Raw genomic sequence first — 11903 nt, forward strand, 5'->3', positions numbered from 1 at the left:
GAATAATCGTTGTGGCATGGTTTTTTATCGTCACATTCGTTATTTGCTTATTTTTTCTACGTTTTGATCCTGCTATAGAATGTGGGTGGTGACTCACATAGTAACGGGTACGTTTTCTCCATATTTATGTTTCGGAGTTCAGACTAGCTTCTCTATTGGGCTTATCATGGCCCATAGCATATATGTAAGAGCACCCAGAACTTTCATCCGGATTGTACCAATATGTACTATCAAATCAAATGTTATCCGCCTCTAAATTTGTGTGATATTACATTTGTTAACCAGTGGCGGACCTAGAAATTATTTTGTAGGTGTGCGGACGAGGGGTTTAACCCAACTTTCAAGGGGTACGACCGAGATTTTGCTTGTAAAATACATGATTTTTGTTTTTTTAAGACGGGCGCCCGCACACCCAACCCAACACCTAAGTCCGCCCTGCTGTTAAGGTGTTCCCTTTAGGATATGATAAAAGCTTACCACAAGTAAACCAACTTGTGAATTTTTTTTGGGTAAAGGGTTACCCCGGTGAATTTTATAAAGGATCAAAGAACAGGGCGTGACAAAAGTTTGACACACACTACTAGACTTGACAGGCCAAGCCTAGGCACACAAAACAAACAACCCAACTCACGGCCAAACAAACAAACAAACAACCCGAAACAAAACCAAAGCTAACTAGACGCACTACTCTAGAAAACTAGACTCGATATCAGCCCGGTTCGTCTTCCATTATTCTCCATGTTCCCAAAATCTTCCTATGGTTAACGTCTCGTCCGATCTTGAAGCCCATTATCCGAAGCCGCACCATATCAAGAACAACTTGTGCCACCGTCTCTTCCTTCCTTTGAATGTTTGAAAACAGTCGGTTATTCCTTTCTTGCCATATGAAGTATGTAGAAGCTGCAACAACAAGTTTACAAACAATGTGTTCCAGCTTCTTAGAAGCAGCATTCTGCTCTATCCACGCCATTATTGAGCTCCAATTGTCGTTTACATTCCCCATATCGATCCTTTCCTTGACAATGTTCCATACCTTAGCCGCATAAGAGCATTGAAAGAATAAGTGATCTCTAGAGTCTCGTCCATAGTTATAAAGGGGACAGCACATAAGACGTAAATTTGTTTCACTCCCCGCTTCCCATACCGCCAACCTATCCTGAGTCTTCAGCTTATTTTTTAAAACCAACCAAAAATGAAACGAGTGTCTTGGAATGCATTGGCCATACCAAACCATATTCACCCAAGCCACCTTGTTATCCCTAACCCGAAGGTTATTCCAAGCTTCCCAAGAGTTAAAATGCACAATTTTTCCTTCCACGTTTTTCCATCCAAGCCTGTCATCCGATCCAGGAACAAGAGGCGGAATCCTTTATGAGCACAGGAAATAAATCATACCATGCTTGAGGCCACCTCCAATTACCATCCACATCTATAACCAACTTGTGAATTTCAAATACATGCTTGTCACACTTTCATTAACATCTTGAATAATAGGACTTATTCATCTTCTATTCTCTTGAAATCACAAAGTTGGATAATGGTATCGGAAACGGACCCTTTTGAGCTCTGATCTTCATTTACTTATTTTTTTTTCCTTTGCATTTACATTGTTAGTGTTTTTTGGATTGTAGAAAAATCACATACTTCATAACACAAAGAAAGAAAAATGCCTGCACAAATGCAAGCGCGTCTGAGGATGGTACTGTTGTGATAACGCGGTTAAAGTATGGAAGCTATCTAACGGAATCTGGAAAATAAATTGTTTTCCTGTGTTACAAATGCACGCTGATTGGGTTCGTGCTGTTGCGTGGGCCCCGAACCTGGGACTCCCAAAGTTGACAATTGCGAGTGCTTCTGAGGATGGTACTATTGTGATATGGACTGTTGGGAAAGAAGGTGATAATTGGAATGGTAATTGGCGTCATGTGATTTTAAGGTTCCTGTTTGGAGGGTATCTTGATCTTGGTCTCGAAATCTTTTGGTGGTTGCTGCTGGCGATAATAATGTGACATTATGGAAACAAGCTGTTGATGGAGAATGGCAACAGGTGACCTCCGTTGATTTGGTTTTCGTTATGTTCGTGTTGGTTTTGTTTCAATACTGTGTTTCGCGTTCTTCGCGATCATTTTAGATTTGCTTTTTTTTTAAAGATTTTGAGTTCGGGTTTAGCAATTTGAGGTTGCAGGACCTCTAGTTTTTATCAAACTAATTTGAGGTGGTATGAGTTGGGTCATCAATCGCCACATAGGACGATTAATGGATCGCTACACCATCCCCTTGCCTCATCCACCATGGTTCGCGTGGATTAAACCATGGCAACCACGGGTCTCCTTTACCTTTACGGACAACACTTATAGCATTTTATTACGTAAATTAATATGATAGAGTTATAATACGTTTTATTTGATAGCAGAAGCACACCTAAACCATTTTGTACCCCTGACGCATTTGTAGTTTCTCTTCTCTAACAAGGCCTACTACATTCGACGATAAGCACATCTAGCAATTCCCTCGATTAAGGAGAGATTGAAGTAAGCGCGAAAAGGGTATAGAAGGAATCTGAATGGTAAGCAAATATAGTAGATGATGTAGCTTGATGGTCGCTCTAAGCAGCCGTCTTGGAATATTAACTGATTTTTCAGACATTGTGGGGATACTAGGCTTGCAAAATGGTCTTTTGGTACCATGTAACCCTCCTACAAAAATACAAATAAGTAAACAATAGCTTCAGTTATCTATAGGAAGAAAAAAAAACTCATAATGCTGTAGTTACATTTAAATGTCAAGAGATTTTATAGCAAGTTGACAAAACCGAACTTCGGACCTCACACTCAAATACAAGTGTCTGCCAACTAATTTAGAAACATGATCGATATTTTATTTCATAGCTAAACTAAATACTCCACCTTCACAAAAATCTCTTTATAAATTGCCTTTAAGCTAACAACAATTTGTTTTCTTATTCTTTTAAACATAAATAATACAACAATACACTTTTTACTTTATATTTTATATTTATATAATATATGCATACATATTCAAATTAACTTTGATTTTATCTGATTTTTTAGTCCTATTCAACCAGTCCACCCAATAAGCGGTTAGTATGGCGGGTTCAATTTCCCCGAAACTGAAGATGGTATGCTTGATCTACCCAACACCATCGTCTTTTGCCATTGAGTGGCCCCGTGTAGCCAGATTTTTATTTGTTGGCCATTCAAAAGAATAACTTATTCGGTTAAAAAACATTGTTTTAAAGTAACAAAAAACAATATTAAATGACTAGGTGACTACTATTCAATATGTGACTTCTAGCCAAAACAGTATATTAATTAGAACATCTACAACGTTGGTCAAAGTTCAAAATCAAGCACTGCCATATTAGCATGCTAAATCATTCCAAACCCACTTTTACTTTAACACTAAACTTGTTGAAAAAATAAGAAATTAATTCATATACTATGGATATGTTATAATTATTGATCATTCGTATGCTATATGTTGGGTTATTGTTACTGGACTCGTTATTAAGTGGGCCTGTGTTAATTGGGCTTGATATAACAGATGCATACATTTGGTGAACTTGAGGGTGGTTATGTTGTTTAATTTGTTATAACAGATACATACATACATTTGTTTAAGTATGGCAGGTTGATTAAAGCCCAAGGATGCTAGATGTAAACTTTAAGGGACTCCGATCATCATGTAATAATCTGGTGGACTTGAGTGTAAATTTGTTTCAGCAGGTTATAAAAGAGAGGTTCAAGTTGCTAGTGTTATTTAGCCGTTTCAATAATTTCACCCCCAAAGTTTCTTTCATCACCCTCTCTGTTCGTTCAAGGCTACAGATCTATTGTAGTGATGGTATGATGGAGATTCAGTATGAATCTTGTTCAAGTGTTGATCAGATGGTGGTGGCCTCGGTTCTTATTGTCACGATTATTTCTCTGGTTCTTTCACTTTGATTCTTTCTGCATCTTGTGAGAATTTTAGGGTTATTTATTTGTTGTTGTAGAAGATTGAAAGTAGTCTCTCGGTTGTATGTTGTGAGAGATCGTCTTCTAGTTGTGATAATCATCAGTGGATGATTATCTAGTTGTTCATTCATGTGCTGTTTCATCTCTCATCTGTTAAAGAGAGATTGAGAGTCTGAGAATGATGATCATCAGAGGATGATCATCAGTTGTATTTCTGTATTTTTGTATTAGATCTTACATAAGTAAGATCTAGGGTTTGGGGGGTGTTTTTTCGGTTTGGGTTAAATAATAAAGTTTTACGTCATGTTTTGGTAGCTTCTCTTGTGTTTAATGCTGTTATTTGTGTTTTATATTGATCGTTCATACCATTTTGACATGGTATCAGAGCCGCTGTGCTCCTGTTGATGATCGATTGCTCGTCTTCCGCTGTGTATTTGAGTGTCTTTGATTGACTGTTTGGTTTTGTGGTGTATTTAGGGTTTTAGTTTTCCGAAAATTGTTGTTGACGGCAGGTTTGCTTAGATCTGGTTCATCTGGGAGTACGTCTGATTTGAGTGGAGTAAAACTCTTGCTCAGGGCTTCATGTGCTTTCTTAGAGTTTTCGTCTCTGTGTTAGTCTCTAAACCCTAGGAGGTTCAGGGCAAACTAACCAGATCTGTTATTGAGACTTATCTATATTGGAATTAGTAGTTCTTGAAAACTATTGTTCTGATATGTCTTGGATCTTTGCACCCACTGTAAGACCGTTCCTGTTTTTTACATTTCTTTTATTTCTGTTGTTGGCTTAGTTGAAGTCGGGGTAGTGAGGACCGGCATTATTGATTGTTTGATATTGCTGCTTTCTTGGTGTTCTTGTTCTCTTCCGCATTTATATTATAGTTTGTTTTTCGTATGTTAACTGGTGGTTATTCTGTATTCTTTGTTTTTTTGTGTTTTTCGGTGTTCAGTATTCTTGTTGGGTTGTTGTATTTGTTATCTGTACTTATTGCCTTAATCTGAATATTAGGTCAGATAGGTTTAGTTGTGGTTCCTGAGTAAAGACTTGTCCAGGCACCATAGAGTGACAAACCTGGAATCTGGTCCCTGACTCAGCTTCGCCCTAGGTTTTTTATTTTATGTCCGATCATATGTTGTGTTATCTGTTGATAACTTCTGTGATATATTATCTGATTGTTGTTGTTCTATTTTGTGTTGCTTGTTTGTTTTTTGTTTTTGTTTTTGGCTGATTCGTTGTTTGATTCTGTATGTCTATGTAGTTGTGGAAAAGAGATTGGTTAAAATCTGTCACTTGGTGACTATTAAAATTGTTGAATAATTTTCTTAAAACAAATAGAAAGTTTATATAAGCTGTTTTGGTCTTCGCTTGTTTATTTTGAAAGCTGTTCATTTGTTGAGCCTTGATCTGATATGTATCTGTCTAGAGCTTGTTGTTGGTGTTTTCATCACATAATATTTTTTTGATCATTGTATGTTTACGGGTTGATAACATGTCTGTTTTGGAGTAAGTTGAGATCATTCTGTTATCGTCATACACTCTCTCTCTAGTTCATCACATTTAAGGGTTTCTTCATGTTCTTAGATCCATTTTTGTGTTGATTCAGGTCATATATGAGATCCTTGTTGATATGTAGTTGTTATATGTTTTGTTCTCATACGTGTTCGATTTAGAGAGTTATGTTTTATAAGTTGTGACAGTCTGGGTATTTTTTGAGGTTGTTAAGTGTTTAAATCTGTAGTTTCAATTGTGTCCTGTTTTTCAATCTAGGACATTGTTATGTCTATTGGATCTTGTATGATAATTGAATAGTCATGTATTTTCAATCATGACTGGCCGAGTGTTCATTGCATGATCCTGTTGTTCTCATTCATGATTGAATGCTTGTTTGTCATGTAATGTCCTACGGTTGTGGTTATATGATCTTGTATTTGCTGTCTAAATGTAGTTTAGATTGAATTGTTGTTTCTATTGTTGATTCGTGTGTTCTGAATCTTTGTCATGGATCATATGGTTTGTTTTTTTTGTCTTGGACTGTCATAGTGTCTTCTGCACGATGTTTGTATGTCTTGTCTCTTGTTGTGTGATTAGTTGTACTATGTGGTTTGAGTGTTTCTACCCAGTTATGTTGTCAAGAGTGTTCTTGAATATGTTGTTCAGTCGTATTTGCTGATTGTCTTGTATGTTGATTAAATGTTGTTTGTTTGCAGTCTTTGTGTCTGCCTGTCTTTGATCTTGTTTTTTTTTTGGTTAGTTGAGATGTGTGGTTAATGTTTAACCAATGGTATTGTCAAGATTGTTTGTATATGTAACAGCCTTGTATGTAATCTCGTGTAATATGTCTTTGGTTGCAAATTATGTTATTTTGTAATTTTGTTTGGCTGTGACTTATTGTCTTGTTATTCTTTGTCATGTGTGTGAGATATTAAATCTTATGATTTTGTATTTCATGTTTGTTTAGGCTGTATTTGTTGTCTAATATAGAAGTGTGTACTTCTTGTCTATCAGTCTTGGTATGATTCTTGTGATTCAATATTTCGTGGAAAGTTTTTTTAATCAAGTCAAATTAGACTTTGAGTTCTTCACAAGTATTGTCTTTCAGTCTTGGTTTCATATTCTTAAAAATCGTGTGATTTTTAGTTTAAATGATATAACTGTGATATTGTTGATGGGCTGTGTGGTTCATTGTTCAAATTAGAATATGTTTTCTAATTGTTTGTTATCTCATTTGTTTTGTATATGTATGAATCGTGTGATTCGTTGTCTTTTCAGACTTTGCTCTGTGTTATGTTGTGTTTTGTGAATCTCTAGCTTATTAAAATGGCTGGTCTTTCATTGTATTCTAAGAGCTATATTGTTCATATGAGGGTGATTGTATGAAAGTCTTATTGTAGCTTCTTTTGATTCTCATTTACAAGATTTTCATGTCTATTGTATTCTGGTTGAGTTGATCAAAAAATTGTATTAGTGTGTGTAAAGTGCCTTGTTGTCTTGTTAGTGTCTTTACGTAAAAGATTGCTCTTGTATAATGTGGCTGTCTTGTTAGCCTCTTTGTGAAGAGTTTCTGTTCTATTTGTAAAATCATAAGGGCTATAGTTACAATTAAAAGGATTTTTGGCTGTTAATTGTTTTCTGATTTAGACTTGTATTGTTCTTTGTTATCAGTTTGGTTTTGAGTCGTGTGATTCTGTTTTGTGATTCACGACTTGTGTAATTGTAAAGGTTTTTTGGTAAAAAAATGTATCTCTATGTTCTGTTTAGGTTTCTTGACCAGATATAGAGTTCAGATGTAGGTCTGAGATGTTAAGACATGTGACTTTATGTCCTGGCTAAGTATTTGATCCTTTTGAATGTAGAGTCAAAATCTATGGTAAATGCTCATCATATCTTGTGATTCTTATTTTTTAACAGGATTATTATTATGCATTATTTGATAAGTTTTTTTTTGTCTTCAACACTGTTTAAATGTTTCTTAGTGTCTCATTCATATGTCAAATTGTATGATTAGTTATATCTTCTAGTTTGAATAGATCTAATGAGATATGTTCTTAAGATTGTTTCTTGAATGTTTGTAATGTTAGCCTTGTGTTTTTCTTCTTGTGGAAGAGATGTGTATCTGGTTATAAGGGTATGTAAATGCACAGTTTGCTATGTTGAGTATGTTGTCATTGTTGTCTAGTGTTCTTTGTCATAACAGTTTATCTGTTACGCTGTCTGTCTGTTATAGAGAATTCTTTGATTTGTTGTTAGTGTTTGTTTTTTCTTCAAAGGATCTCTTGTCTCGTGTTGTAATTGTCTGGATTCTTGAATGTCTGAGTTGAAATATTGTTTCTAGGAATCATATTCTCTTGATTTATTTCTCTAGGTTGTTGTGTATATGACTGTTACAGTGGATCAGTTTGTATTTTGTTTTGTATGGTTCTTTGATAAATACTTGTTGATAACTACGTTTTACCCGTTAAAGCTTAGTAAAAGCATCATATCAATATGTATGATTTCTGTTTTCCGTGAGAGGTCTTATCATGTTGAAATAAATTTGCATTTTTAGAAAGGAATTTGTGCCTGTTTTGTTAAATCTGTAATGGTTTGTACAGATGTTTAGATTTAGACATGTTTGCCACCTAAATGAAGGGGGCATGTTAAAAATGATATTTTGGGTTGTCATCCAGGTTGCAACATGATCCTTATGTGATAAGTTGGGTATTATTAACATGCATAGTATATGAATGATGGGGGAATGTTGAAAAAATAAGAAATTAATTCATATACTATGGAAATGTTATAATTATTGATCATTCGTATGCTATATGTTGGGTTATTGTTACTGGACTCGTTATTAAGTGGGCCTGTGTTAATTGGGCTTGATATAACAGATGCATACATTTGGTGAACTTGAGGGTGGTTATGTTGTTTAATTTGTTATAACAGATACATACATACATTTGTTTAAGTATGGCAGGTTGATTAAAGCCCAAGGATGCTAGATGTAAACTTTAAGGGACTCCGATCATCATGTAATAGTCTGGTGGACTTGAGTGTAAATTTGTTTCAGCAGGTTATAAAAGAGAAGTTCAAGTTGCTAGGGTTATTTAGCCGTTTCAGTAATTTCACCCCCAAAGTTTCTTTCATCACCCTCTCTGTTCGTTCAAGGCTACAGATCTATTGTAGTGATGGTATGATGGAGATTCAGTATGAATCTTGTTCAAGTGTTGATCAGATGGTGGTGGCCTCGGTTCTTATTGTCACGATTATTTCTCTGGTTCTTTCACTTTGATTCTTTCTGCATCTTGTGAGAATTTTAGGGTTATTTATTTGTTGTTGTAGAAGATTGAAAGTAGTCTCTCAGTTGTATGTTGTGAGAGATCGTCTTCTAGTTGTGATAATCATCAGTGGATGATTATCCAGTTGTTCATTCATGTGCTGTTTTATCTCTCATCTGTTAAAGAGAGATTGAGAGTCTGAGTATGATGATCATCAGAGGATGATCATCAGTTGTATTTCTGTATTTTTGTATTAGATCTTACATAAGTAAGATCTAGGGTTTGGGGGGTGTTTTTTCGGTTTGGGTTAAATAATAAAGTTTTACGTCACGTTTTGGTCGCTTCTCTTGTGTTTAATGCTGTTATTTGTGTTTTATATTGATCGTTCATACCATTTTGACAAAACTATTCTAAAATCTTCACATCATACCTCACTTTTACACTAAAAAAAAGACATGCGTGTATGTGGTCCACGTTTAAACAAATCGTACTAGTCCGCTACACCAAACCAGACTACCAAAGGTCCAAAGTCAATCTCCTACAACGCAGGGTGGTCCGGAAATGATGGTTTGATTTTAGACCATGGGTTTTATACCATGTGAGATGCTCTTATCAAACTTCAAACAACCTTCCAAAAAGGGTAAATTTATTTTTCTTTCTTCTATTTTCATTCACCAATTAAATATATCCACACCACACCACCCAAACCATTAACCTTCCACAAAAACCTCCATAAAAAAAAAAAAAAAAAAGAAAGAAAGAAAACTTCATCTAAGTCACAGAGCAACAACTAACCTTGCAAACAGACATAAACTCACAATCAGATCTCCGGTCACCGAGACCAATATCCGGCAACTCCTCACCAAACTCCATAACAACCGCCACCTTCTTCAATTCACCGATCATCACACCAGGCTCCGTAACAAATCCGGTAGCTCTCTTCGTCCTTACATCCACTTCAATCTCCGTTCCGATCACCTTCTCCGCTCCTAAAACCTCCTTCGCAAACGTCTCCACCATCACCACCGGGTTCGCCGTCACAATTACCTATTAACCACTGCATTTATTAAGAGTATCTTAACCAATCGGTTTCAGTTAATCAGTTTTTGTGTCGAATTAACCGTTTTTTATAAAGCGAAAACGTGTGGACCATGCAAAAATCCGTTTTTAGAATCTAAATCTATGATTAAATTTTAAATTTACTGAATAATCATTCATCAGCCGTAAAATAACTACATTGATTGATGTAAACGAAATTCATTTCATCAATATGCTAACACGTTTTAATAAGTACTTTGACTGAAAGAAATAGAGTAGTACAAGTGTTTGTTAAGTTTTACTTTAAAAAATATACACTAAAGTAAAAAACATGAGTTATATAAAATAACAAACCTTAGTGATATATCAATTCGGTTCAGTTCGTTTTGGTTAACATATATACACTAAAGTAAAAACATGAGTTATAGAAAATTAACAAACTTTAATGATATATTAATTCGGTTGGGTTCGTTTTGGTTAAAATATATACACTAAAGTAAAAACACGAGTTATATAAAATAACAAACTATAATGATACAGTAAAGTAAAAATATGAGTTATATAAAATAAAAAAGTTTAATGATATATCAATTCGGTTCAGTTCATTTTGATTAAAATATATTCACTAAAGTAAAAAACGTGAGTTATATAAAATAAAAAACTTTAATGATACACTAAAGTAAAAAACATAAGTCATATAAAATAGCAAAACTTTAATGATATATTGATTCGGTTCGGTTTAGTTAAAATATATACACTAAAGTAAAAAAAACATGAGTTATATAAAATAACAAACTTTAATGATATATCAATTCAGTTCAGTTCGGTTTGTTAAAAAAAACTAAAGTAAAAAAGCATGAGTTATACAAAATAACAAACTACATTGATTCGGTTCAGTTCGGTTATCAATACACGCATAACTAAAGCCGAACCGAGAAAGCCGAGTTTTTATAAACATAAAAAACTGAACCATCGGTTAATTCGGTTATTTACCTTCCTCTCACACCTATCAAACACTTCAAAGCTATCTCTCCTCACATCTGCGGCGTAGAACCGCGGCAGGAGGGCGTGAGAAGCGCCCTCGATGTCACAGTATTTGACGCCGCAGAATGTGATAAATATCAGGATCTTGGCGGCGAGAGATTCGGAGATGAAGTTGTAGATGAAGGAGATGATAGGGAGAGATGTTATCAGGATGAGGCCGCGGAGGAGGCTGCCGGATTCGATTGCGATGAGGATGTAGTATGGGAATGAGAGTTTGGCTTTGAGTAGGGTTCCGTCGAGGTCCGCGGCGATCGAGCGGTGGTTTATGGTGGATGTATTGTGGTCGGATAGAAGAGGGAAGGTTTTTCGGATGTGTTGTAGCTCCGGTGAGATCATTTTGTAGAGAGAGATGAGGTTCAGGTTTAACATGTGAAAGTTGTGGTATGCTTGTTACGGGTCATGATATCATATCTTGTATTAGGGGTTGATATTTGGTTGGAAAAATAATGTTTCGTGTATTTTCTTTTCCGCTTATGAAGGAAAGTATGCTAAAGGAGTAAGTTTTGTGTGGTGTTAATCGATCACATCACTCATTTTTTATCATTTCACTTCAAAAAGTGGTTTAATTTCATTAATTTTAGGGAAAATGTCATATAAATTAGTAACGAAGTTTTAAAAGTGTTTTAATTAGGTTATTAGTATTGTTTTTGTCCTGATTAGATAAGTTAACATTCAAATCAAGCCATGTCCTTTTTTCTGTGTCTCAAAAAAAAAAAAATGGAGCATAAGATGCTGGGGTCGGATTGTTTTAATATATGAAATTATATTTATTAAAAATAAAAACACTTTAATTACATTAAGAATTAAAAAAATAAGTTAAAATCTACGTCATCACTCGATGTTAGCCTCAAATAAAAGTGAAAAAAGAAACAAAAATCCACATTACCACGGTTACCTATGAAATAGATGAAAAAACCCTTAATTTTAATGAAAAATGAATGTTGATTGACCTGATTGGAACACTTTTGAAACTTGAGTGACCTAATTGAAATACTTTTAAAACTTGGTTACTATTCTATAAAGTTACCCCTTTTATCTAAAACTATTTTTACTGGGGATTTTTTTTTTGTTTAAAAGAAAAAAAAAATC

At 34.9% G+C, this 11903-nt stretch overlaps 1 protein-coding gene across 1 annotated transcript; it reads right to left on the minus strand.

Annotated features, from left to right (window-relative positions):
• Positions 1-2337: 2337 nt before the first annotated feature.
• Positions 2338-11257, minus strand: LOC110916194 (probable glycerol-3-phosphate acyltransferase 8). Its single transcript, XM_022160950.2, has 3 exons — positions 10764-11257; positions 9528-9779; positions 2338-2696 (listed from the first exon to the last, which is right to left on the minus strand). The coding sequence occupies exons 1-3, from the start codon at positions 11181-11183 to the stop codon at positions 2478-2480; spliced, it is 891 nt and encodes a 296-aa protein (XP_022016642.1). The 5' UTR covers positions 11184-11257; the 3' UTR covers positions 2338-2477.
• Positions 11258-11903: the final 646 nt, after the last annotated feature.

This window comes from Helianthus annuus, chromosome 16 (assembly GCF_002127325.2).
Source record: "Helianthus annuus cultivar XRQ/B chromosome 16, HanXRQr2.0-SUNRISE, whole genome shotgun sequence".
NCBI classification, from domain to species: Eukaryota; Viridiplantae; Streptophyta; class Magnoliopsida; order Asterales; family Asteraceae; genus Helianthus; species Helianthus annuus.

Coding starts and splice junctions, on each gene's coding strand:
- LOC110916194 (XM_022160950.2), bottom strand. CDS start 11,183: ATGTTAAACCTGAACCTCATCTCTCTCTACAAAATGATCTCACCGGAG. Junction 9,780..10,763: donor TTGATAGGTGTGAGAGGAAG/GTAAATAACCGA, acceptor AGTGGTTAATAG/GTAATTGTGACGGCGAACCC. Junction 2,697..9,527: donor AGTTTATGTCTGTTTGCAAG/GTTAGTTGTTGC, acceptor GTATTTTTGTAG/GAGGGTTACATGGTACCAAA.